At 58.8% G+C, this 27567-nt stretch overlaps 1 protein-coding gene across 6 annotated transcripts in view; it reads left to right on the top strand.

The window, feature by feature from the left end:
* ARHGAP39 (Rho GTPase activating protein 39) overlaps positions 1–12214 on the top strand; it is a 369615-nt gene extending 357401 nt beyond the window's left edge. For all 6 annotated transcript variants that reach the window (XM_074986536.1, XM_074986535.1, XM_074986534.1 and 3 more), the window contains 2 exons: positions 5547–5716; positions 11642–12214. In XM_074986536.1, coding sequence (XP_074842637.1) covers positions 5547–5716; positions 11642–11836 — 365 coding nt within the window. In that variant the 3' untranslated portion in view covers positions 11837–12214. The remainder of the gene's footprint in view (positions 1–5546; positions 5717–11641) is intronic.
* The last annotated feature ends 15353 nt before the right edge of the window (positions 12215–27567 follow it).

Here is a 27567-nt window from a genome sequence, read left to right as displayed (position 1 = left end):
CAGCCCAGTCTGCCGAATCCCTCTGCAGGTCCGAGAGAGCCGCAGGGCAGAGCTCTTGGGGCAGGGAGGGAGCATCTGCGAGGGGCATGGGATCAACCCTACCCTGTGATACAGCAGGCAGAGCCAGCCGGGTCAGGGAGTGCTGGGCAGACACTGACCCAGCCTGCACAGGAGGGCAGCTGATTTCCCTCAAACCACTGCCAAGCCAAGCACGGCTGTTGCCTCGTGTGTCTCGGACAAGAAGGGGTTCAGGGGCATTAACAAGAGGATGAAGAACAATAAAGCAGGACGATGGCCACTCTCCACACCTGTGGTGGTAACCTCCCCACCCCCTCGCCGACAGGCCAGGCTGAGATCGCCGAGACCTGGGCAAGAGTGAATGGGGGGATCCCATGAAGGGATCATCTTAAAATAACTGCAAGGCACATAGGTGATGTGGGAGAGTATGAGGGGTCAGCCCCCACCCCTACAGGTCATGTGCCCCCCTGGATTTTATTTGCCCTCACTCTGGCCCGTTCGCTGGTCCCACTCGCTGCAGGGCACAGGTGGCTCCTGAGACGCACAATCTGCTCGTGAACTGCGTGAGGGTTTGCAGCACAGATGAGCTCTGCTGTACGTTCATTTGGAAGGGGAGGGTTGAGAAGAGGCCGGGGAACTGCAGAGGGGAGGGCAGATAGCTCCGTCTCCTACATCCCCTCTCCTGTGCTGAGACAGCCACGCGTTTCAGGAGGCTAAAGGACCGTAGCAGCCTGTGGAGCTCGGTGCCGCAGGCCACGGCGACATTGCGTAGGCACGCATTCTGTCCTGCTGACTCACGCTGCTCAGGACGAGCAAGGGGGGCAGAATCCAGCCCTCTGCATTGCAGAGCTGGCGCTTGGCATGGACGAACACACCAGCTTTGGTTCCTGCTCCCCAGGCCGGCCGAGACAAGGGTCGTCAAGCTGCGTGCTGCAGGGGACAACCTGAGCTCACGCACTGTGGACGAGTTGGACGCAGAGCACAGGCGCGCGGGGTGAGCTGGCCCTGTGCGTAGAGCCAGGGAATGGAAACAGGATCTGGGTTCAAGTCCCGGTTTGGCCACAGGCTGGTATTGTGGCCTTGGGAAGCTGCGTCACTCGGCTGGCTCAGACCCTTGTCCAGGAGCCTCCCGGCCAGGGTTAGGTCCCCAGTGTGGACGTGGGGGATGCCGTTCCAGAGGACTGGGAGGAGCTCTCACTTAAAGCAGCCCAGCCCAGCCCAGCCCAGCCCTGTAGGGATAGTCCCAGGCTCACCCCGCCAGGGATGGGTTAGATGGGACTGAACGTCTGACGGGACTTAGCTTTCTGTGGTGCATAAACCAGACCAAATCTCCCACCGAGCACGCTGTGGGTCATCAGCAGACATCCCAGAGTGACCACCTGTCCCCTGCTAGGCCAGCTCTCCAGCCCTCTCGCCAGCTGTGCTCCAGCCGGGCCCTCACCCAGGGCAGGGGGAGGTCATTAACCCCTCGCAGACAGGGGCGCTGAGTGCTGCTTTCTTACCTGTGGCAATCTCCTGCCATAGCAGCCAACTGCAGCTCACCCCTTCCTCTGGCCACAGGCCCTCTGTGAGGCATGGGGAGGGGAGCACGGGGGCCTGGGTTCTGCCAGCTCCCGTGAGGCGGGTTGGCAGGGCTGTTGGGGCGGCAGGTGAGAGCCCTCGGCTGGGAATCCAGCCCTGGCAAGCGCTTCCCAGGCTGCAAGGAAACGGACAGGGCAGAGAGTGAGAGAAGACCGTGCTGGGGGCCAGGGACCAGCAGCGGATCGGCCTTCTGTCCTGCAGAGCTGCGAATGCCAGCGTCCTCTGCGTGTAGCCAGCACCCGCTGCTACGGTGGAACTAGGGGTGAGGTGCCACCAGGATGGGACCTGACAACTCTCCTTCCCCTCTGCAGCTTCCCGTCGGTGGGCCTGCCCCATACCAAGGGCTGTCCTCACCCCGGCTTCTGGTGAATCTCCACCTCTCTCTAGTCCAGCTAAACCCTCCAGCCCTGCAAGGGCTTTGCTTCCTGGCAGCAGCTGACTGATGAACACCTCTTTCGCCTTTGAGAGACGCCAGTGCCGAGGGCGGCTGTCTCAGCTCCGTGCCTGCGGAGCAGCCCCGCTCCGCTCTCTTCTGGGGAGTCTCCCCGGTCCCGAGAGCTGAGCCGCGGCGACAGCCCCATGTACTCCAGCAGAGTGAGATTGGCAGGGGGCGTCTGAGCAGGGGTCAGCAACTTTTCCAAGGCTCAGTGCCCTCGGGGGCCCTGCCCTCCGGGCCGCATTCCAGCCCCACCCCGTGCTCCAGGCTGTGCTCCAGCGGGGGAGCCCTGCTCCAGGGCGAGGGGTCTACGGCAGAGCCCCAGCCCTGGCCTGACACTGTGGCAGAGTCTCCAGCCCCAGTCCTGTGCTCCCACCCCCTTCCCATGCTGCCCGAGAGAGAACTCCTGCCGCACGCCGGTGGAAATCGGCTTGCGTGCTGAGAGTGGGACGCATGCCGGGGGTTGCCAACCCCTGACCTAGGGGCTCACTGTCATTGGAAAGGGCGCAAGCGGGCCCAGGAGAGAGGCACAGGGAGACCTTTTCTGCTTGCAGCCAGTGAGGTCGAGGTAAGGCTGGTCCCCTGCATAATGGGTCAGCCAGGAGCCAGGCAGCAGATGGGTGCTGGTTTTCTCTCTGCTGGGCCTAGCCGGAGAGCAGCACAGGGAACGGGCCAGGCAGCGGAGGGCACTGCTTGGTGCCTGGCACGCGGTCCCGCCTTGCAACGTGAAAATCTCACCTTGCAGCCGTGCAGAAGCTGGAACGGAGAGTCTCGTGCCAGAGTCACTAGGAAAACAAACACAGCACAGGCAGCAATGAAAGCTCGAGGCGCTGCCGGGGCGCTCTCTCCCGTGCATCCCACAGTGCTTTGCAGTGCTGGGGAAGGAGCCGAGCCCTAACACAGTTCTTTCCAGGTGACTCGTCCCCCAGGAGAGACAGTCGGACACTGGCCCCGCAAACAGATTCAGGCCTTGCTGTGGGAGAAGGTTGGCCAAACCCCGCCTCACAGAAGCCTTCTGCTCTCTGCCACCAACCTGCCTGCACCTGCCTGGTCGCTCCAAAGGGGACTGGCCGGGTAAGCGGGCCCTTGGCAAACCTGGCACGAGAGGCACCATGGTTTGCTGCCCCGCTTGGAGCTGGGCTATGGCACCTGTACGGAGCTAGTCGGGGGCTTTTGCGCCTCTGCCTCTTTTGTTCATTGCCCTGCTCGGGATCAGTCCAGAGCCCTGAGGCAGAGGCTCTCTGCCTATCTCCCCCAGCCCGTGTCTCTCATACTCTGGGCAGTTCTTATTCTCTGCCTGTCATTCAGCTCCCTCCTGGCCTGAGGCTCTGCAGCGTCAGGGACCCAGTTCGAGGGCTTTGGGCTTTGATACACACAGCCTGCAGACCCCACCTGGTTGTGGCAGGGCCAGGCTGTGGCTGTGCTTTGCTGCTCCCAGCGATCCCCAGGGGATGTTGGCAGTGGGCGCTGGCTGGAGATGAAGCTGGTTGCAGGGAATCGATCGACGGATGCCCTGGGAAGCCATCTCCTGTCTCTAACAGGGGTGGGTGCAGATGCGCCTCCGAGGGTCTGTTCTGTGCCGCTCTCAGACCGAGTGTCCACGTCCTGGAAGGGGTGGGCTCGCCTGAGCCACATGGACCTGGAGTGAGGTGTGTGATGGAGTCGGGGGTGCGAGTGACAGAGTGAGGCTGGATGTGTGTGTGACAGGCAGAACAGCTCACAGCAGCTAAGGATGACCCCTGGGGCTGGTGACAGCCCAACTATCTCTCTGTTACCTCTATCCCTGAATGAAGAGTGAGGAGGAGGCGAGCTGGGGTTTGAATAGGAGGCAGCAGTTAGAAGCTGCGGGGGAGAGAGACAAGGAGTCAGCCTGCGCTGAGGGGAGGCTAGACCCCAGCTGGGGCACCCCTCGGGCTGCTCTCCCCAGGATGGGTTGGAATGACTGTCTCTGCTGGCTGTACTGACACATCTGTGCTGAGCTGTGCCTGTCAACTAATAAACTTGCCGTTCTACCTGCTGAGAGTCGCTCCTGCCTGTGGGTGTGGGCAGTGCTTGGGGACCCCTGAACCCCCTGACAAGGTGAGACGTATGATGGGAGCTGAGCTGTGGATTTAACCCTCTCCCCTGCAGTGCTAGGAAACACCAGTGGAATCAGCCCTTTTGTTAGGCTTCTCCCCCACTAGTGAGCGGTCCGTATCAAGGGAGAAGAGCTGAGTCCTGGGGCCTGCGAAGAAATAAGTGGCAGAGGCTGATGCTGTTAAAGTGACAGTGCTGGGCTGGGTTCTTGCCCAGGACCCCAGGGAGGGAGCCAAGGCACAAGCCCCCGGCCTGGACGGGCTGGATGAGAAGTGGACGTCAAGCTCCTCAGCTGGTGGTGACCAGGGGAGAGTCAGTGGCTCCTGCCGAGCCCAGCTGAGGGTCTGGCCTCTACAGGGGAGGTGGCCATTCATTTCCCAAGTGGGGTGAAATACAGCACAGCATTGGGTGAGGGCCGGTTCGATTCCCAGAAGAGCTGTTTGTGTGACCCCACCAGCTGCTCCCCCAGCACCCGGCTCCCCCTGGGCAAAGGTACTTGCTCCTCTCCCAAGCATGCAGCATCGATTTCTCTCTGAGCCGCCTCTCTTCCTGTCAGCCGGCACCCAGCCCAGGGCTCTAAACCAAACATCTCTGGTGGGAGCAGGCTGCCGGCCCCTTCCTACCCTGCATTTGCGCTTATGCCACGGCAGACTCACGGCCGGCCTCCCGCACCCCAGTGTGCTGTGGAGCTGTGAGAACTGGGGCTCCTTGGTAGCTTCTTGGCTGAAATCCCCGGGGTAACACCAGAACCCTCAGATGTCCGTAGCTCCCACAACCTTGGTACAAGAGTGAGTTGTCGCCCTGCTGGGGAGCTGATAGAAACTCTGCAACCTTACTCCTGCCTGACTCGTCATTGGGGGAGGGATAGCTCAGTGGTTTGAGTACTGGCCTGTTCAACCCAGGGTTGAGAGCTCAAGCTGGGAGGGGGCCATTTAAGGATCTGGGGCACACAGGCCCACAGAAATGCTACACTCCCTCCCTGTGCCTTACCCTGTGCACAGGAGCCCATAAGGAACAAACGGGGGTCAGATTTCAAAGCTGCATCTAGAAAGCTGAACGGTTGGAAACCCATGGGGCAGGTTGGTGACCTCTGATGGGAATGGCCTGGGAGTGCTGGCTCCACTCCATGGGGATGTGGAGATGATGGCCCTGCCAGACCAGGCCCCCCCATGGGCTTTGTGGAGGGGAAGCGGAGGGTGAAACTGACCAGGCGGTAGTGATTGAAACTGACCAGGTGGTGGTGATTGCCTGAGGGGAAGGGACACAGAGGTGCAGCCAGGATGCCAAGCTCTCTAAGAGTGAAAGCTAGCAGCAGTCAGGCTTGCTGGCACACTTCCTCGGTGCTCTGACCCATGGTCTCTCTCCATCCCAGGTCCTCAGCTCTGCCTCTCTCCCTTTGACCCGAACTCAAGCTCTTCTTGTCTCCTCTCTGCAGCGTCGTTGCTGAAGCTCTGGTACCGGGAGCTGGAGGAGCCGCTGATTCCCCACGAGTTCTACGAACAGTGCATCACCCACTATGAGAACCCAGAGGCAGCCATTGCGGTCATCCACTCCCTGCCCAGGATCAACAAAACGGTGCTCTGCTACCTCATCCGCTTCCTACAGGTAGGCCAGGAAGGTGGGCTTCAGCCTGGGGCGAGCTGCTGGTGTGCTGACCCGGTCCACTGTAATCGTGAGCCAATGCCATGTCACTCAGCTCAGCCCTCCCCCTGCATTGCTTTGACCCTCGTTATGTTATGTGTTATTGAAGCGCCCGGGCAGTGCACGGGGACAGATACGTGTACTGCCATCAGTCCCACCCTGTACGCATCATACGACAGAGTGACGCCGTTGCCTGACCTTCCAGACCCAACAGTGGGCACAAAACTACCCACACAGCCATGGCTAAGAATGACAGTCACAGGCCATGGAGGGGGGATGCAAGTGCCTTTGTCCTGAACTGATTATCATTCTTAGCTGTGGCTCCCTGTGGAGTCCTGGCTCCCAGGTGTCACCTCTCTTGGGCAGAGCTGCAGCTCATTCCCTCTTGACCGGGGTTTTAAGGTGGACAGCTCCCTGAGTTCCAGTGGCTGTCCCCAGCAAACAAGACCAGATGAACAGGCCAGAGGCCACACTGTGCTTCCCCTTTGATGCCTGTGACCAGTGCCTGCCTGCCCCTGTAAAATTTTGCCCACACCTGAGTTATCCCACAACTTCTTTTAAGCAAGTACATTTATTTTTAAGGTAAAAGCGTAACAGAGAAAATGCATTAAAATGATCAAAGAACCCACATGCCGGCTAAAAGCTTACCAGAAATCGCCCACTGGGGCGCCGTCAACATGCATCCTTACCTCGCAGGAATGCCTGTCTGCCGAGACACAGCATTTCAGGGGGCTTTGCCTCACCCCCCCTCTGGTGGCCACTTTCTGAGTCACGGTGACCAGTCCTAGCCAGTCTCTTCCCTGGCTTGTCTGACTGAGTCTCCTGCAGCTCCACCCTCTGGCCAAGTTCAGCTCTAAGACAAAGCTCCATCGTGCCCCTTGGCCTCACCAGGCTTTTCCGTGCTGGGAATCCAAGCAGTGCTTACGCTGGCTTTCTGCCCTGCCTGGGCAGCTGTATCATTCCATGGTCCTCACGGGGCCTCTCCGATCTAGGGCCCCACCACAAGAGCTGAACTGCTCCTGCAGCTCTGCTCTCTGGCCATGGCCAACCCAACACCCTGTCATTGTGCCTTTCCCGAGAAGAGGGGGCTCCTATCTGCTGGGTCTTTCTCCCTCAACTACCCACCTCAGCTCCTCCTGCAGCCCAGCTCCATCTTCTCCAGACAGGAAGTAATTAGTGGATCACATCCCATATATGGAGCATAACTGCCGAGAATAAGAGATTCATGGAAGTTTAGGGTTGGAAGAGGCCTCCAGAGGTCATCTAGTCCAACTCCCTGCTCAAAGCTGGACCAATCCCAACTAAATCGTCCAAGCCAGGGTTTTGTCAAGCCGGAACTTAAAAACCTCTAGTGATGGAGATTCCACCACCTCTCTAGGTAACACATTCCAGTGCTTTGCCACCCTGCTAGTAAAAATGTTTTCCTAATATCCAGTGTATATCTCCCCCACTGCAACCTGAGACCGTCACCTCGCATTCTACCATCCGTCGCTACTGAGAACAGCTTCTCCAGTCTCTTGGGAACTCCCCTTCAGGTAGCTGAAGACTTCTGTCAAATCCCTCCTCGCTCTCCTGCAGACTAAACCCAGTCCCTCAGCATCTCCTCATAAGTCATGTGCTCCAGCCCCCTAATCATCTTCATTGCCCTCCCGTGGACTCTCTCCAATTTGTCCACATCCTTTCTGTATTAGAAGGTCCAAAACTGGACGCATTCTTCTCTTCTTGGTGGTCACTCGAGAACGAGTAGGACGTCGTCATGTCACCCTCCTATTTGTGAGTCTGTCAGTGGCTGATAAGCCCAATTCTGGAGCCGCAGATCTTACCACAGAAGAGACCGGTGTTAGTAGCTGTTGGAGGGGCGCAGGGCAAGGTCTTGAGCAAGGTTCTCCCAAGTGTCGACACCAATGCTGCACTTTTACACGTGTGCCTTCAGCACTTCCTTATATCACTTCCTCTGGCCCCCAGCGCTCCTCCGTCCTTCCTCCAACTCAGGAAAACAGGATCTGTTTTGGCAGGTGCTAATCAGGCATCCGAACCATGTGACCCATCCAGCAAACGTTGTTGATCAATGATAATGGCTTCAGTGCTGGTCACGTTTGACTCTTCCAGGACACTAGCATTCGTGCGCCTCCTCTCCCAAGAAATATTTAGGATTCTCCTGAAGCAGCATTGATGATATTGTTCAAGTGCCTTCAAATGACGCTTGTGTGTTGCCCTGGTTTCACGTACACATAGTAGTGTTGGAACAACCATTGCCTGGTGTGCAAGGAGCTTTGTCTTGGGATAGAAGCCCCAGTTCTCGAACACCCTTTGTCTCGGGCGGGCGAAAGCAGAGCTTGCACAGCTCAGGCAATGCGGGATTTCTGCAGTAATGTCGACTGTAGTGGAAAGATGACTTCCAAGGTGTGGGAAGTGTCCCACATTTTCCAGCAGTTCTGAATTGAGTTCAATAGAAGGTGCAGGAGATTGTCCCGTTGGTGAGGGTTGGTGGAGCAGCTGGGTCTTTTGGGTGTTCCATGTGAGGCCAAGACTCTCATATGCTTCAGTGAAGGCACTTCAGGTGGTCTGAAGGGCTGTGGGAGAAAGACCAACAACCATATTGTCACCTGCGTACTGGAGCTCTGTGACCAAGGTTGTGGACACACTACACTGCGTGTGGCCTCACCAGTCCCAGACAGACGGGAATAATCACTTCCATCAGTCTGCTGCCAGTGCTCCTACTAATGCAGCCCAATATATTGTTAACCTTCTTGGCAACAAGGTCACACCGTTGATTCATGTCCAGCTTCTCATCCACCGTAATCCCCGGGTCCTCATTGAACCTCATCAGATTTTTTGGTCCAGTCTTCCAATTTATCCAGATCACTCTGGATCCTATCCCTCTGCTCCAGACGGTCTCTCTCCTCCAGCACTCATGGTCACCCCCAAACTCATGGAGGGTCCAAACCAGCCCATCACCCAGCTCATTCATGACAATGTTGAACAAACCTGGCTCCGGGACCCACCCCGGGGTGCTTTGCTTGGTACTGGCTGCCAGCTAGACATTGAGCAGGTCATAGAATCATAGGGTTGTGAGGGACGTCAGGAAGTAATTCAGTCCAAACCCCTGCTAAAAGCAGGACCAAGCCCTAGTAAATCCTCTCAGCCAAGGCTCTGTCAGTGGTACTTGTGGAGCCCAGTGATCTAACCTGCTTCGTATTCACCTTACAGTCCATTCAGCCGAGCCAGACTTCTTTCATTTGCTGGCATATTGAATATGCCGTATCGAAAGCTTTGGTGAAGTCAAGGTATATCCCATCCCCATGTCCACCGAGCCAGTTACCTCAACACAGAAGGCAATTAAGCTGGTCAGGCATGATTTGTGCTGGGTGAATCCATGGTGGCTGTTCCTGATCACCTTCCCCTCCTCCGAGGGATTCCAAATGGATTCCTTGAGGCCCTGCTGCATGATTTTCCCAGGGACTGAGGTGAGGCTGACTGAGCTGTAGTTCCCCAGATTCTTCTTCTTTAAAAGATGGGCACTACAGAGTCCCAGAACCCCAGGGCTGGAGGGGACCTCAGGGGGTCATCTAGTCCAGCCCCCTGCTTCCAGCAGGATCAACCCCCACTAAGTCATCCCAGCCAGGACCTCTCTAGGCAACGCATTCCAGTGCTTCACCACCCTCCTGGTGAAGTAGTTTTTCCTAATATCCAACCTATGTCTCTCCTTCTGTAACTTCAGACCATTGCTCCTTGTTCTGCCATCTGACACCACTGAGAACAGTTTCTCACCCTCCTCTGTAGAGCTCCCCATCAGGAAGTTGAAGGCTGCTATTAAATCACCCCTCAGTCTTCTCTTTTGTAAACTAAACAAGCCCAAATCCCTCAGCCTATCCTCATAGGTCTTGTGCTCCAGCCCCTTAATCATTTTTGTTGCCCTTCGCTGAACCTGCTCCAGCAAATCCACATCCTTTATATACTGGGGGGCCCAAAACTGGACACAGTATTCCAGATGTGGCCTCACCAGTGCCAAATAGAGGGGAACAGCTACTTCTCTAGATCTGCTCAAAATGCTCCTCCTAATGCACCCCAGTATGCCGTTAGCCTTCTTGGCTACAAGGGCCCACTGTTTACTCATATCCAGACTTTCATCCACCGTAACCCCTAGGTCCCTTTCCATCGTACTGCTGCTGAGCTAGTTGGTCCCCAGCCTATAACAATGCTTGGGATTCTTCTGCCCCAAGTGCAGGACTCTACACGTCTCCTTGTTGAACCGCATCAGATTTCTTTTGGCCCAGTCCTCCAATTAATCTGGGTCACTCTGGATTCTCTCTCTATCCTCCAACGTATCTACCTCTCCCCTTAGTTTTGTGTCATCTGCAAACTTGTTGAAGGTGCAACCCAGTCCCTCATCCAGGTCATTAATAAAGATGTTGAATAACATCAGCCCCAGAACTGAGCCTTGCGGCACTCTGCTTGAAACAGACCACCATCCAGATATTGAGCCATTGACAACTGCCCGTTGGGCCCGACCATCGAGCCAGCTTTCTATCCATCTTATAGTCCAAGGATCCAATCCATATTTCCTTAACTTATGGACAAGAATGTTGTGGGAGACCATATCAAAAGCCTTGCTGAAGTCAAGGTATGTCCGCTGACATCCCCATGTCCACAGAGCCTGTTACCTCATCTTAGAAGCTAATCAGATTGGTCAGGCAGGACTTGTCGCTGGTGAATCCAGGTTGGCCACTTTTGATCACTTTCCCCTCTTCCAAGTGCTCCAGAACGAATTCCTTGAGGATTCCCTCCATTATTTTCCAAGGGGTTGAGGTGAGGCTGACCGGTCTATAGTTCCCTGGATTGTCCTTCTTTCCCTTTTTAAAGATGGGCACTACGTTTGCCTTCTTCCAGCCATCCTGGATCTCCCCCCAATCTCCGAGAGTCTTCAAAGATAATGGTCAAAGGTTCAGCAATGACCTCTGCCAATTCCTACAATTGACTGTTTGTCCGGGATCCCGCAAGATCGCCGTGAGTTGTCAAAGGTAGTGGCCTGTGGCTCTGAAATCACATCAGCCAATTCCCTCAGCACGTAGGTCTTCCCCTTACTCTACTGGTGATGGGGGTGAGGCCCTCACAGGTCACGGAGGCTGAGTCCTTCCTACCCTTCCCCCGGGATGAGTCCTCCATGGGCAGGAGCACCTGCCTGGTTGCTGGAGCAGAGAGCAGGCTCTGAGCTACTTCTAGATCCCAAAGGCTTTTGTCTGTTGGTGCCTGGAGAACCCAGTCTGAACCAGTCTATGCCAACCAGGCAGGGAGAGGATCACAGCCTGGCCAATTGGCCTTAATCCCCCACCGCCCTCCCCGGGGACGTTAGTTCCTGAAGGAGCGGTGGTGCCCTTCCCCATGGAGTAGAACCGACATACATAAACCAGATGATTACAACAATGGACCTTGATGCTACAGCAGAAAGTCTCCTGGACCAGCTGCAGCAAGCGTTAATATCTAGCTTCTCCGCAGGGCCGCGATCCCATTGCTGTCCACCTTTGGAGGGTGCGGTGCCGGCACAAGAGGGGCTGCAGTTGCAGGCCGGGCCTCTGGCTGCCCTAGCACAGTGGGGGCTTTGAAGTCCGTTTGCGCAGCCCCTGGCACAAGGGGAGCCTGATCTCAGTTGGGAGCTGCCTGGCTCCTGGCACAGCAAGAGCCCTGCTCCCAGTCACAGTATCAAGGGGTGGCTGTAACCCGGAGCCACGCTCCAGACCGGGGCAGGCAGAGGGGAGGGCGGCAGGCCATGCCCAGGCCTCTGGGAGGCGCTCCCACCCCTGAGGATAACGCTGAGCTGTCCGAGGAGCTGGGAGCAGCGTGGCCGGGGGAGGCCTTTCTCTGCTCACCGGAACCTCTCTCGCTCCCCAGGTGTTTGTCCAGCCGGCCAACGTGGCAGTCACCAAGATGGACGTCAATAACCTGGCCATGGTGATGGCCCCCAACTGCCTGCGCTGCCAGTCCGATGACCCACGGATCATCTTCGAGAACACCAGGAAGGAAATGTCCTTCATCCGGGTGCTGATCCAGCACCTGGACACCAGCTTCATGGAGGGGGTCCTATAGCGGCAAGCAGGGGAGGAGCCAAGCCACACGTGACGACAACCACAACCCACCCAACCCCCCAGACCCAGGTCAATCAGCCGATGAGCGCGAGCCGGATACCGCAGAGGGGAGCGACTGAGGGGAAGGCCCTGGGGAGCCCTGAGCAGGGCCTCTCGGCCCCGTCACACCGTGTCCGCGGCGCTGTTAGTACTGGGCCCGGCCTCGTCTCTCTCGCGTTCCCAGCTCCCGTCACCCTTCGCCCTCTGGCGTCACACAGGGGACCGCGGTGGGATCCCGCCGCTGCCACTGGCCAAGCACCAGCAGCTGTCTCCCAAATCTGGGATCTGTGTGTGGGATACATCTGGGGATGTGCCCGCCCATATCTGCAGCCAAAGCAGCGTGGGGCAGCCTGGGGCGGGGTGGGGTGGGAGGGCAGGAGTCCTGCCCTTCTCTGCAGCCACAGCGCCGTGGGGCAGCTTTGGGGGGCAGGGTGGTGCGGGAGTCCTGCCCTTCTCTGCAGCCAGAGTGCTGTGGGGCAGTCTCGGGTTGTGGCGGGGAGGCGTAGGAGCCCTGCCCAGTGCCCTAGGCCTGCAGCCACTGTGGGGACATGGGAGGCGAGGCCCTGCACTGCGCTGTAACGAGTACTGCGACTTGCAGACCGGCTTCCGGGAGACGCTCCCAGCACAGGCTGCGGCTGCCTGGTGCTCTGGGGGGAGGATAGCTGCGGGAAGAGCCGGGAGGTCCTTTCAGATGGCGCCGTGGACAAAGGCGAGATCAGAGTAAGCCAGCGAGGATCAGCCCAGCCTCCAGGTGTTCCTGCGCCGGGACCAGCGCTGGCTGGGAGGGCGTGTGGGACTGTCTCAGGGCAGGGCCAGCCGAGGAGAGCTGGGAGGAACGTGTTTGCAGCAGTCCCAGGGAGCCAGGGGATGCCCTACAGGAGATGTCAGGCGCAGTAGGGGCTGGCCGCGTCTGGGGGGAGAAGGAAGGAGCCTAAGCCCCGCGCAGCCCCCCATCAGCCCAGCCCCCTGGTGAGCAGAGGGAGCCCTCTATGGGTAGGGTCCCGTGTTGGGTGGGACAGTCCCATAACTGGGATGCCAAAAAGGCTTCCCGAATTAATTTTTAAAAGGGATGAATTGTCCCGTATTCAGGCTGTCCCCCCGCTGACCTTTGCCTCCAGCAGCCGCACAGACGCAGCTGCGGGTGGGGGTCACTTCCCTGAGCCTCGGGAAAGCAGGGGGAGCGTGGGCGGCTGCTGCTTCCCCAGGGCGCAGGGACAGGGATGGCAGCTGCCACTTCTCCAAGGCTCCCAGGGAGGCAGATGGCTGCCGCCTCCTTCCCATCTCCCCAGGGGTTGGTGCAGCTGGGACGGGCCACCCCTCTCCCCTGTATCTCCCTGTGCCATGTTTGGGACAGGGAGATACGATCGCCCTATCTATGGGGGAAGGAAGGGCCCAAACCCAACGCCAGTCTCAGGGCAAAGCTTGTGGCTAGGCGCCCGCGTGCACCAGAGCCGTCTGCAGGCAGGGACCTCCCTTCCCCTCCTTCCCCCCTCCCCAGCTGCTCGCTGCGCCCCAGCCGGTGTCCCAGGGGGCCAGGCGGGCGGGTTGGCAGCTGAGCAGTAAGTCAATGGGGCTGATCCTCCAACCGGAGACCCACCAGCCACCTCCGGACAGGCTCTCCGCACTGCGCCACAGCCCGCGTGGGAGGCTCAGCAGGGCGCGAGGCTCCGGCTCTGCAGCCGTCTCAGCGGGCTTGGCCTGGCGTTCTCTTCTGCCCCAGGGCCGGGCGGCCGGGAGGGGCTGGGCATCCTTTGCTGCTTGGGCCGCGGCAGGCTCGGCTGGCACAGCGTTGGGCTGCGTCTCCACCAACCCCAGCCCAGGCTGGCTCATGTGATCTCTAGAAGGGGATTGTCCTGACTGCCTGGGCAGAGACACATCTCCTCTCCTGAGGGCTTAGCCCCACCAGCGGGTGCCTGTCCCACCAGAGCCACCTGCAGACAATGGATGTCGCCATCAGTCGGGGAGAGAAGACCGACCGTCATGGGAAGGGCTGGCGAGCCTCCTGGGCGTTCTGCCCATGTGGGCCATGCACAGCTTGGGCAGTGACCAGCTCCCTCGCTGACTTCAGAGGCAGCCGCTCGCTTTGCCAACCCAGACAAGGCGGGCGCTGGCCAGCGCTGGGTGAAGCTGCTCAGCCCTAGGCTCCGGCTGCGCAGCCCTGCAGAGGAGCGTTGTTCGGGCAGAGCACCAGGCGGGCGCCTCGGAGTGAGTGGAGAGCACCAAGGAGCCAGCGTCTCTGGAGCACCCAGCGTGCCAGACCCTCTCACGGTCGCAGTCGCCCAGCTGGGCTGCGTGGGGCATCTGTCTGTCCTGGCTGGATCCTGCCGCATTGGCCAAGACACGCACCCAGCTGAGCCATGACACGAGCCAGCCGGTGTTGGAGCTGCTCTTGGCTGCAGCCCCCCGGGCAGAGGGGCTGGCTCCTGGAGACCCAGGGAGACTGACGGGCTCTCACCGGCTGTCAGAGACTGGAAATTTGGGGCTGGCTTGTGAAAATCCCCTGCAGTGGCCCCAACCAGGGATCAGAGGCCTCCAGGTCCCAGTGCTCCAGGCTCAGGGGGGCCTGGCACACACGGCAGAGCCGAAATCATCAGCAGTGCCGGGTTTTCCCTCCAGAGGGCCTCTGAGGCCGAAGGCTGCTGTGGGAGCTGGGAGCCTGGAGGAAGTGGTGACCATCCTGTTAGTTCCTCCACTCGAGGGTCTCTCCTCAGGACAGGCGGGACCGATGCAGGCTGGATCCGGGGCTCCGAACACAGCCCTGGCGTCTCTGTCCCCCCGACAGAGACCAAATCACTTCCTGCAAGCAGGCTGGGGAGCTGGAAATGCCAGTGTGAGCCTGGTCCTGGGCTTTTAACCCTCCAGGCTCCGGTGCTGTCCAGTCAGCCCCTTGCACAGCCCCTGCCCCAGCAGACAGACAGCTGCAGGCGCTTTTCCTGGAGGGCGGTGCCCCTGCAGGCTCTGACGGGTCTCAGGGCTCGCATGTATCAACGGTCCAGCTCAGGACACAACCACAGCCAGCGCTGAGCTGCCCGGGGTGGTCCTGGGCTGGGGCTCTAAGGCCCTGCAGGGCAGCGTCCCTGTTCTTGTAGAGCTCCTGGCTTGCACTCCCTACGCCCTGCAGGAGAGGTAACTCTGGGCCGCCAGTGCTCAGGCAGGGGCTCCCACATCTCTCCACACTGGGCCTCTTCTCCCCAGCCTGGCCCGGCTCTGCCCTTTGGCTGCAGCGCTGGGAGCTCTGCCGAGGAACTGCCGTTTCTGTCTGGCAGCGTTCACCCCGTGGCTCGTGTCACTGCTACGATGCAGGCGCCGGTCGCAGCAAGACGCAGGCTGCATGCGGATGTGTCAGCCACCTGCTTTCCTGCTGCAGCCCCAGGGACGTCATGTCACTGTGCCAAGGGATACTCACCCCCGGGGGCCCACCAGTGACAGGGCAGAGAGACCATTCCCTCTGATCCCCCAGCGGGCGCCCTTCCCAGCCCCTCGGCTCAGTACCCAGCTGGGATGGGTCCCAGCTCGCCCCCAAGACGACGTGCGCAGTGGTGTTGAGTCTACCGCTCTCCCCCCAACACCGCCAGCTCGCTGAGACCTTTGCCATCAGGCTGTGCCAGGCAGCTGGGCCCTCTGTGCGGCTTAGCACATGGCAGCGGGCGGTGGCCGGGTATCCCGTCAGCAGCGTTCTAGGGAAACGTGAGCTCCCCAGCAGGCAGGGACCTCAGCCATACACCACAGCGCCCTGGTGGCTTGAGAGAGGCTCAGGGGAGGAGAAACCAGCAAAGGTCCCTGGGCAGAGTGGCCCACCCCGTCCAGGTGTCTCCGGAGAGCCCGGCGAGCACGGCTGAGCATCTGGTCCCTTGCAAGGCAGGCCGATGACAGAGCCCTGGGTGCCAGGAGCAGCGTGCAGCGCACAGGTTGCTGCCATTCTGTCTTCTGTGGCTCCCATCCCTGCAGGAGCAACGGGCTGCTCTGGATCAAAGCCGGAGCATGGAGACCACACACAACACCAGGAGGTGGTGCGGGGAGGAAAGACCGTCATGTGCAGCCAGGTAGGGGAGCCCAGCTGGGATTGTCCCGCCGTCCCTGCGCAGAGGGAACACGCCCTGTCCGGGGATGGAGCAGCCCCGGCCGTCAGAGCCAGGCTGGCCTTGAGCCGGGTCAGGCGAGAAGCAGAAAGTCAAGTTTTGCCCTCTGCCATTGTGGGTATTTCTCACTGTGGACACAGTAGGGCAGCGCTTGGAAGGACCTAACCCAGCGCTCGCTCCTCTGTCCCCTGGATTCAGTCGCTGATATCCCATCGGTTCCTCCTCTTGCCTCCTCAGCCGGCCGCCAGGCAGGAGGCAGCTTCTCAGCAGAGAAGGCTGCCAGCCAGCCGTGCTCCGGCGCGGCGCGGCCCTCGTGGAAGGAGGCTGTGCCCCAAAGGCTGGCAGGTCGTCCAGTCTGGAGGAGGGGCCCCGGCACACATCACACTGCCCCTGGCTGGTTAGTGGGTAGCCTGCAGCCCCCTTGGGGAATGGAGCCCCCAGGAGCTATTCCACCAGCTGGGCTACCCTGAGAGATTGACCCCGAGGTGTTTTCACGGCTTCCCACCGGTCCCTCCCGCCAGCACTTCTCGGTGAAAGGGAAAGCACCAGCTGGACCATCCCAGCCAGCCTGGCAGGCAGCAGGAACCTGCTGGGCTCACCCCATGCACATGACCCCCCAGAGTCTTGGACAACGGCAGTGACAGGTGCACTGTGCCGGAGCCAGGAGGTGATCCCCTCCGTGCAGCTATCAAGAGCAAGTGCCTTCCGCTCCATGGGCAAAACAGCCACAGCCAGCCCCAGCCAGCCCCAGCAGCAAACGCTCTGCTTGCCTGGAGCTGTGGGCAAGGAGGGAGACACACAGGTGCCCTGAGGAGCCTGGGCCGTCCAGCGGTGACCGTGGCGAGCCTGCAAGGGTGGGTGCTTTGTGCTCAGTCGCCCCTGGAGAACCGGGTAGTCTGCTGGGGGTGTTATATGCTGCGTGGGTCGGATAGACTAACCCTGCTCAGGTCTCCAGCCTTCCTCGGTCTCCTGGGCTACGTCTACACGTGCCCCAAACTTCGAAATGGCCATGCAAATGGCCATTTCGAAGTTTACTAATGAAGCGCTGAAATGCATATTTAGCGCTTCATTAGCATGCGGGCGGCAGCGGCGCTTCGAAATTGAGGCGCCTTGCCGCCGCGCCGCGCGTCCAGACGGGGCTTCTTTTCGAAAGGGCCCCGCCAACTTCGAAGTCCCCTTATTCCGATGAGCTCATGGGAATAAGGGGACTTCGAAGTAGGCGGGGCTCTTTCGAAAAGGAGCCTCATCTGGACGCGCCGCGCGGCGGCAAGGCGCCTCAATTTCGAAGCGCCGCTGCCGCCCGCATGCTAATGAAGCGCTGAATATGCATTTCAGCGCTTCATTAGTAAACTTTGAAATGGCCATTTGCATGGCCATTTCGAAGTTTGGGGCACGTGTAGACACGGCCCTGCAGGTGCAACCAGCTGCTCTTGGCCCCCCGATCTTAGCTGTGGTCTCTGGCCTGGGCTTCTCCTCTCCAGTCCAGCAGAGAGGTTTCATCCCTTCCTGCCACGCTCAACACGCTCGGGGATGCCAGCCGGTGGGATCCACCATTCCCCTGAGCCCATGCAGTGCTGAGCACCACCAGCCCCCCGCCAGAGTTGCAGAGAGCTGAAGGCTCCCTGGACCATGCAGGATGAAACCCAAGGGAGCTGTCCCCAGCTCAGCAAGTGCTCTCTGGGGTGTTGCTGCCAGCCCTTGCGGAATGGGGCCGTGGATGCTGGGGGCTGTTCCTGGCACAAGACATGGAGGGTCATGCCAGGGGAGAAACGCCTATGTGCTGGCTTGCAGGGTGCCGCTTGCTGGGGGCAGCCTGGCCAGTCCCACGGCCTGCTGGCTCGGTCGGTGCCACCAGGACTTCCACTTCGTGCTCATTCGTCTCCGCCTCCCGTGACTCGGAATGAGACGTGGCTTTTGCTGGGCTGGACCTGCACGACCCCTCTCAGCTGCGTGACTGATCCGTACCTTGGGGACCATCGTCAGTTACACCCGGCCAGCCTCCCCTGGCCCGTTCTGGACGTCACCGCGGCAATTACAACCACCGTCCAGCCATGCCAGCTGCCTCGCGCTACGGGCTTGGGCTTCGGGGCTGTGTCACTGCAGCGTAGCTGTCCAGAGTCGGGCTGGGGCCTGCGAGGGGGTGGTTCCAGAGTCTGCTCCAGCCAGAGCCTTAACATTTACACTGCAGTTAAACAGCCCCTCAGCCCGGTGCCCCCGCCTGGGGTCAGCAGCTGTCTGCCTGTAGCGCAGACAAACCCCCGTGACACCAGCTGCTTGGAGGAACTGTAAATACCACTAAGGGCTGTGACTGTTCAGAGATGCTTCAGATGCTGCGGCAGCCCCCTGGGGGGATGCACCGGGTTCATCCCACTGCCCTTGCTGCTACCTCGTCATCTGCTGGCTCTGCCAGGGGAGATTCCCCTGCCAGAGTCCTGGTCTCCCCACAGGACCCTGAAGCCTACGGGAGGCAGGTGGGCCTCAGTTCTCCTGTCCCCAGGTCAGGGCAGTGAGAGAGCAGGGTGAGCCCATGGTCCGCTCATGTGACTTGTGACTCTGGCCATCTCCCCTCACCCTCCTGCAACATCCACGGAGTTCACTTGTCCCCAGAGATGTCCCAGGAGTCAGCCTGGCCCAGTCTTCTGTTGCGGGAGGGAGCTGGCAGCACCCGGAGGGCTTGGGGAGCAGGTTTCTGCCTCTTGCAGCAGCCGGGTCTCAGAGCCACTGTCCGAGCAGCGAAGCCACTTAACTTCTTGGTGCAAAGGGTGTCTCCGGAAAAGGGCCTGAGGAGAGCTGCCCCCTCACCTCAGGTGTCCAGAATGCCCCACAGGGGATCCTCCTTTGCTCTGCCCTGGCCATGGTGCAGGCAGCACCCACAGGTTCCAGAGTGAGTCGAGCATGTTCTGGACCTTATGTTGTGGAGGCCCCGGACCTGGCCCCCTCTGGCTGGGCAAAGCCTCCTCTCAGGACCCTGCAACGCTGCCGCTTATGGGCCTTGCCCTGGGAGCTGTCGAGGGCCCTCAGATTCCAGGCAGTCCGTCGGAGGGGAGGACGCTTGTCCCTTCTCAGGAGAGGAACCTCACGCAGCAGAATCCAGCTCCTGCATGGACTCACCTGCTCGTCCCCTGTACGTTGCAGTCGGGCTTTCTGGTGCTAGTGAAGACCAGGCCAACTTCCCAGCTGGGGGAGCTGGTGCGAGTGGGACCCTGTGTACCCTCTGCACCGGGTGAATGTTGTGCGAAGACCTGACCAACAGAAGAAGCCTCCTAGACCATCCAATCCATTGCCATGGCCTGTTCCAGGAACCAGGTCCAGAGCAGCCCCAGCAATGGGCAAGAGAGCAATGGGGGAGAGATGATTTTTGTTTTAAATCCAGGTTTTGATGCAGAGACTATTTATCTTTACCCCTCGTCCTTTCGTTGCACAAGACCTCGCTTTTGTGTGCAGGGAGGGGCCATTTCAGGGTTTCTTTTGTGGCTTCTGACCAAAAAATGTTACTCCCCCGCCCCCGCCCCCCGTGTCCTTCGGCGGCTCTTGTGCAGACCGGGCCTTCAAGCGCGCTGACTCGGCTCAGTTGAGTGCCAGGACCATGTGGCCGTTCCCAGGCTTCTTCCCAGGGGATCGGTCGAGAAGGCAAAAATGGAAGTCAGGGTTGCCAGCAGTGAGATGCTGGCGGGTCAGTGAGTATCGGTCTAAGGCATGAATTCCACACCTCTCACAGGCCAGCTCCTGCCCCTGGTACCTGAGCCCAGCTCCCCGGGGCTCCCTGACAGAGCAGCTGGCAGGCTCCTTGCTTCCCTTGGAAGCAGCCGAAGAGGCACTGTTGGTGGGAAGGCTCCGGGACTCAGTGCCTGCCACCCCTGCTCTCGACACACTGGGCCTGTGCAGGGTCTCGGGGCTGGGTTATGAGCTCAGCAAATCCAGAGGGAACTCCGCTGCGGCAGAGATCAAGACCTGGCCTTGGAGACTCCAGGCAGAGCTGGGAGTGCCAGCTCCCTTCTCCGCAGGGGCCAGCCCTTCCAAGGGTACCACAACCGAGGGGAGCGGGGCTCTTTCAGGGCATGTCAGCCGGGCCAGAGGTGCAGGCTGGGAGTATTACAGCAGTGGCCTGACCCTCGGGGACCGGTAAGGTAATGCACATTGGGAAAAATAACCCTAATTATACATATAATATGATGGGGGCAAATTTAGCTACAACAGATCAGGAAAGGGATCTTGGAATTATAGTGGAGAGTTCTCTGAAGACATCCACGCAGTGTGCAGCGGCAGTCAGTAAAGCAAACAGGATGTTAGGAATAATTAAAAAGGGATAGAAAATAAGAGAAGGAATATCTTACTTCCCCTGTATAAAACTATGGTACGTCCACATCTTGAGTACTGCGTGCAGATGTGGTCTCCTCACCTCAAAAGAGATGTACTGGCCTTAGAAAAGGTTCAGAAAAGGGCAACTAAAATGATTAAGGGTCTGGAACGGGTCCCATATGAGGAGAGGCTAGAGAGACTGGGACTTCTCAGTCTAGAAAAGAGGCGATTGAGGGGCGATATGATAGAGGTGTATAAAATCATGAATGGTGTGGAGAAAGTGAATACAGAAAAGTTATTTACTTGTTCCCATAATATAAGAACTAGAGGTCACCAAATGAAATTAATGGGTAGCAGGTTCAAAACTAATAAAAGAAAGTTTTTCTTCACACAGTGCACAGTCAACCTGTGGAACTCCTTACCAGAGGATGCTGTGAAGGCAGGACTCTAACAGAGTTTAAAAAAGAGCTCAATAAATATTTGGCGGTTAGGTCCATAGATGGCTATTAGCAAGGGTAAGGGATGGTGCCTAGCCTTCTGTCGAAGGTGGGAGATGGATGGCAGGAGACAAATCGCTTGATCATTGTCTTCGGTTCACCTTCTCTGGGGCACCTGGCACTGGCTACTGTCGGCAGACGGGATACTGGGCTAGATGGACCTTTGGTCCGACCCAGTCTGGCCGTTCTTATGTTCAGGAAATCTGACTTGCCAGCATTCAAAATGGGGCTGAAATTTCCCCTGTTCCTCAGTGAGCCCTGGGCTGTTGTCTGGAAACCGGGAAGTGAAACTGACCAGTCCAGCAGAACAGCCCAAGCTAACCCGGGAGCCCAGCTACTGCTGGAAGTCAGGGAAGGGACTTCAGCCTGGCAGCGTCCCTTTCAATAGGGCAAGGGGCAGACCCGTCCCAGGGTGAATCCCTTGAAGCCAGGGGTGTGTGGCAGGGAGCAATGCTGCTGGACCGCCATGGAATAGAGACACAGAGGAGGGCTGTGATCCTAGGCAAGGCTCTCCCGGACTCCACCAGTGTCCATGTGGCCAGCGATGCCAAAGGGAGTGACTGGGAGCTAGCTCTGTGTTCGGGAGTGTTTGGACCATCTCCTTGCTGTTCCCGCTGCTGGAGTGGGCCCCGCTGGGGGAGCTCTGGCTGGGTGGGGAGCCGGGGCTGTGTGCGTGCTGCCTGTAGAGCTCTATGTAGCCGTTGATTGATTCATGTTAGTGTTACCAATCGGTGTGTGTGCAGGTGGGAGCCTATCAGGCCTTTCCCAGCAAGAGCAGGAGGTTTTCCCAAGGCGGGGCTGGGAGTGAAGCCTGAACAGGTTTGTCCCGTTGAACCAAATTCTAGTTCTGGGCTCGCTTAACCCAGCACAAGTCCATCCGCATCAGAGGTTTTTACTCTAGATTTACACTGGCATGAGAGCAGGGCCCTGGAGCCTGACCCCCTCTTAAGTCAGTGGGAGTTTTACCCTTGACTTCAGTGGGACTAAAACCAGGCCTTAACGCTGGGAAGTCCTGGCCTGAATCCTGCGCATGGGGAACAGGGCTTTGACAGGGAGTCTCCTTCCATTGGCACCCAGCTGCGCTCAGTCTAACTCCGCCGTTGTACAGGGAATTTTTTAGCCAGCCAGAAGCGCTTTTGCTCTCACTCGAGGCTGCGGAGCCGATGCTCTGCCTTCTCCTTTGTGTTTATTTGTAGGTGGAATTGGCCTTTCTACGTGTCGGATGTTTGGACTTTGTTCTTCTTGTCGTCATCAAATCGGTTTTTCCTGCGATTTTCTATATTGATTTTTTTTTAGACTTGAGTTTTTATTTATTGTTAAAAACAACAACAAAACAGAACAAACCAAACCACTAATGGCGGCAGCCAGGAGAGAGCCGGGCATTACAGGAGACGAAGGTGGCAGCTCAGGAGCGCTTTGGGGGGCCCGGAGGTGCATTTTCTGTCGCTGGGTGACACAGATCCCCAAGCCGCGTCCCATTCCAAATTAGGAACCTGCCTAATGACACTGGAAGCAGGAGGGGAAGGGGCCATATGATTGCACCCCTCTGCTCTCTGGCCCCAGGGGGGTCTCTCCCGGTGGGGCGGGGGCTGTTTGAGATGTGGAGCCTGCCTGTGCCCAGGGCATTCAGTTGGCATCTCTCACCAGCACTAAATTGCACAGGCAAAGCAGAACCTGGACAGTGCCAGAGTTGGGCCTGATTCTCCTCTGTCCTTGACCTGCTCCACTCGCTCCATAGCGCCCCTGTGAGAGCTCACGGTCAGGCTCCCTTTACAGCCAGACCTAACCAGGCTAGCCCTTGTGGGCCAGCCCCAGAGTCTCTTGTCAGTTTCCAGGCCAAGGGCTGGATTCTGGGTTAACACAGGTGTCAATCTGGAGTCAATCCGCTGACCCCAATGGGCCCAATCCTCCATTGACCTAAGCTCAAATAAGAGCAACTCCCGCCGGGTGCATGGAGGGGAGGTGGGAGCAGAATGCGGCCCAGTGGAGTTACTCAGAGCTAGACCAGTGACGCAGAACCAGACTCCTTCCTCAGTTGGTGACGTTACTTGGCTTGTCGGTGACACGGGGCAGAGGGTGGGTGGGGCAGTGCTGCCTGGCCTGGGCCAGCCCCTGCGGATGGAGCCCCTTGTTACCCAGGGGCTTCCCTAGCCCTGGCTTGGGCCGTGCCTGGGATAACAGAGCTCGGTGCTGCCCGCTGGGCTTCGGTCTCTTTTTTGTTCCTTTCGAGCATCAGGTGACTTTGAAGGTCCAATCTCCCCCTTCCCCCAATGTTTTCGTTGGACAATCATCTCAGGCGCTGGGCAGGCTGCAAGCAAGGCACCCGAGGGACACAGGAGGCGAGCGCTCTCCGTCACCCGCTGCCGGGGTGGACGTGGACGTGTGCGAGACATGCTGAGTAACCTTTGATGCCACGGGCCTTGAAGGTGACTGGGGGGGCAACCTACTGTGTAACGTTGTCTGACTAACTCTGTAAGTATGAAGCATGGACATGTAGAGGCGACTCCATGTTGTGTGAATAAAGCTCCATATGGACGTTCTCCTGCGCTGTGTTCCTCCTTCCTGCAGGTAGCTGCTTCCTTCCTTCCTGTGTGTCGTGCCATGTCCAAAGGGACCATTCTCCCCTGGTGCACACCATGACCTCCTGGGCCAGGTACAAGCGCCAGGAGTAGCAAAGGCCCCAGCCACAAGAAGGAACTCCATTAGAGGGAGCAGGCTGTTCTCCTGCAGCTGGGGCACACTCTGCCAGGGGGCCCAGTAATCTGGACAAGCCAAAGGGAATAGAGCTTGAGTCTCAGGACCATGGTCTGTCCGTCAGCTTCAGGGGAACCCCCCCTGAGTCTCACACGCTTCCTAGAGCTGCAAGGGACCTCAGTAGGTCATCCAGTCCAGTCCCCTGCCCTCTTAGCAGGGCCAAGCACCATCCCTGACATCTTTTTGCTCCAATCCCTAAATGGGCTGCTGAAGGGTTGAACTCACAACCCCACATTTAGCAGGCTAATGTGCAAGCCACTGAGCTACCCCTTCCCTCACAGCTAGGTTATACAAGGAGCCCATCGCTCCCCTCTGGGATGCAGGCACCTCTGGGGTAGAAAGCAGCAGCTGTTTTACATCCTCCGGGGACACCACACTGCAGGGACAGGAGACAATTAGGGAGGTGGGATCCAGCCCAAGCCCCTTGGGTTACACCCCAACTCCTGGGGCTCTTCACTGAGCTGGAGTGCAGGGGGCCTCGGTTTTACCTCTGGTTGGGAGACAACACCTCTTCTGCTAGAGCTTGGGGTGAGAGGCAAAGAACTGGCAAAGAACCAGGCCAACATCGAGTGCAAAGCCAGGCTGCTTCACACTGCCTGGGGGGCACCAGCCAGCCCTGCTGGCCTCGGGTGCATGTGCTGTGATACCACTGGGAGTTTCTCTGCCCCGGGAGGAGCAGGGTGGAGCTGCACTGGGGGAGTCAGTTCCTTTTACTCATGTCTCCTCTAGCCTCAGTACACCTCTCTCCATTGGCCACCACAGGGCTTGCCCTGCATCACACTGGGAAATCAGCCTCTGCCTTAGCACAGAGCAACAGTGCTAGCCAGGGCCAGGTGGGGACTCTGCACGCCAGGTCGGTGAGTGCTGGAGGGTGTGAGCATGACCACAGCCCCCCGAGGAACCCCCAGAGTCCTGGCCCTGCGAGCCACACCCGTGTCCATCAGGAGCTGTCGCAACCCAAACACAGGGAGATCTAAGGCTTCTGAAGCTGGAGCTCAGAGTCCAGGGGCCCCAGATCTGACTCCAGACAGCTGGAGGTGGGGACTGTGTCGTCAGCTTTGTCTCCAATGCCCCCACATAAATATACAAGAGCTGCGCTTTGCCCTGATAACACCAGGCTTGGCTGGGCACTGGCTCCGCTCCCAGCTTGCCTTTGCCAAGCTCCCCAAGGTCACCCTAGTCTTTGGTGCTCAGTGCTTTTCACTGGGGTTCAGTTAAGTATCTGGAAGTCACCAGGCACCTGAGGTATGCACTGCCCACCCGCTGGCCTCCCAACCCCCAGGTATGCATCACCCCACGGCAACCTCAACAGGTCTGCAAATAACCCTGAAACAAGCAGCGTCCAGCTGTGTTTGATTGCAACCTTTTCTCCAAGCCTCTTAGGATTGTAGAACAACTTGCTTGCTATTTGGTGGTTCACTTAATGCCCCAGCTCCTGGAGTCCTGGGATTAGGTGGGAAGCTCAGCTTTGATGTGTGGCCCTGCTGGGAAACAGGGCAAGGGAAGTTGGTTCCTGGCCCTCATGAGGGCAGAGAAGACTTGGAAAATGTGGCCCCAAGGCTCTGCCATCCAGAGGCCAAGAAAAGACACCAGCTGAATGCAGTCTTAAATCTCCTGATTTTATTATTGTGGAGGGTGGAGCTGACCTGGGAGCTGGGCGGTGGGACAAGTGGGGCGATATCTGGCGTGTGCCCAACAGCCCCAGTGCCTGGTAACAGAGAGAAGCTTGAAACTGCCCCGAGCGACCACTAAAGACTCAGAAACCGCGGGGGAAAAATCCCTGAATCATAGAACAATAGAGCTGGAAGAGACCTGAAAAAGCCATTGAGTCCAGCCCCCTGCTCTGAGCCGGACCAAACCCATCAGATCAGCCCTGCCAGGGCTTTGTCGAGGCGAGACTTAAACACCTCCAGGGATGGAGGCTCCACTGCTTCCCTGGGGAGACCATTCCAACGCTTCACCACCCTCCTAGGGAAAAAGTTTTTCCTAATGTTCAACCTGGACCTTCCCAACAGCAACTTGAGACCATTGTTCCGTGTTCGGCCATCCGTGACCACTGTGAACAGCCTCTCTCCAGCCTCTTTGCAGCCTCCCTTCAGTAAGTTGAAGGCTGTTATCAAGTCCCCCCTCAGTCTTCTCTTCTGCAGACTAAACAGTCCCAATTCCCTCGACCTTTCTTCATAAGTCACATGCTCCAGCCCCCTAATTATTTTGATCGCCCTCTGCTGGACCCTCTCCAGTGTGTCCACATCCTTCCTATAACTGGGGGCTCAGAACATCCCTCTGGATGTTTCATTCATTCTCCTGCAAACACCAGCTAAGCTAAGACACTGCCAGGTTGTCCCCTAGAGCAGGGGAGGGTGGCAGCTCCTTCCAGGCCTGTGGGATCACACACAGCCCCTGCCACGTCACTCAGCTCCCCTGTGGCACCCTAACACACTGTTCCACTCCAGCGCGTGGAACTGGCGTGCCTCCTAGTGACCAGCAGGCGGCCAGAGAGGGGCACACTAACCCTGAAAAAACCAGGATGCCACCTGCTTGGCAGAAAGCGTGACTTGTGGTTCAGGCACTGGCCTGACCCGCATCAGAGGCTAGCTAGGCTCAGTTCATAGCTTTGCTTGGGACCTCAGTAATCAAGACCCCTGGAGAAGTGGATGCAGTTCAGGAGAACCCTGCAACTTGGGTGTCGATGGCTGAGCACACGGGAAAATCTCACCCGCCTCTAGGGCGCAGAATGAGACCTGAGCACCTTGGCAGTCGGCCCTGAGCTTGTCGTGGGTGTTGAGCACTGGGAGATACAGGCCTCGTCTGTCAAAGGGCCTCACCCCTTCCCTCCTCTCAGCTTCCCGCTGTCCCATGTCAGGGCGGGGACTGGCTGCGTGCCTGGGCGTCTCTAGGCCCTGCTGTGACACATTGATAGCAGCTACCGGCTCCTTCTTAACTTACCCTCTCTCCTCCCTGCACATTCACCACCACTGGCAGGGCCAGGCTCTGCCCCCTGCTTCCCCAACAGCACCACGACCCTCACCACCGTCCCCAATGCCACCCTAAGGCGCTCAGCCTCCCTGGCGCAGGTGGGCCCTGCTGGGCTTGGTGCAGCGGGACTCTGCGGGTGAAAGCGGAGGCATATCGGGAGGGAGCTGAGCTAGCCAGAGGAGGGGTGGTGGGTGTTAACGGAGGCAGGCTGAGCAGACGTGGGGGCTTGGCAGGGTGGGAATTGGGGGTGAGGAATGTGGGGCTGGGTGGGATGGGAATTGGGGGTGGAGGATATTGCAGATACTGGTGGGGGGGTTATGGGAATGGCAGGAGATGGGGATGGGGAATGTGGCAGGGCCGGCCAGGTGCAGGGGGTGGGGGATGGCGGGGAGGCTGGGCAGGGTGTCAGTTGGGGGTGGGATGGGAATTGGGGGTGAGGAATGTGGGGCTGGGTGGGATGGGAATTGGGGATGGAGGATATTGCGGATACTGGTGGGGGGGTTATGGGAATGGCAGGAGATGGGGATGGGGAATGTGGCAGGGCCGGCCAGGTGCAGGGGGTGGGGGATGGCGGGGAGGCTGGGCAGGGTGTCAGTTGGGGGTGGGATGGGAATTGGGGGTGAGGAATGTGGGGCTGGGTGGGATGGGAATTGGGGATGGAGGATATTGCGGATACTGGTGGGGGGGTTATGGGAATGGCAGGAGATGGGGATGGGGAATGTGGCAGGGCCGGCCAGGTGCAGGGGGTGGGGGACGGTGGGGAGGCTGGGCGGGGTGGCAGTTGGGGGTGGGATGGGAATTGGGGGTGAGGAATGTGGGGCTGGGTGGGATGGGAATTGGGGATGGAGGATATTGCGGATACTGGTGGGGCGGTTATGGGAATGGCAGGAGATGGGGATGGGGAATGTGGCAGGGCTGGCCAGGTGCAGGGGGTGGGGGACGGCGGGGAGGCTGGGCGGGGTGGCAGTTGGGGGTGGGATGGGAATTGGGGGTGAGGAATGTGGGGCTGGGTGGGATGGGAATTGGGGATGGAGGATATTGCAGATACTGGTGGGGGGGTTATGGGAATGGCAGGAGATGGGGATGGG

Source organism: Carettochelys insculpta, chromosome 2 (assembly GCF_033958435.1).
Source record: "Carettochelys insculpta isolate YL-2023 chromosome 2, ASM3395843v1, whole genome shotgun sequence".
In the NCBI taxonomy this organism is placed as follows: domain Eukaryota; kingdom Metazoa; phylum Chordata; order Testudines; family Carettochelyidae; genus Carettochelys; species Carettochelys insculpta.
Note: the sequence above shows the minus strand (reverse complement) of the source record. Positions and strands in the feature narration are given on the sequence as shown.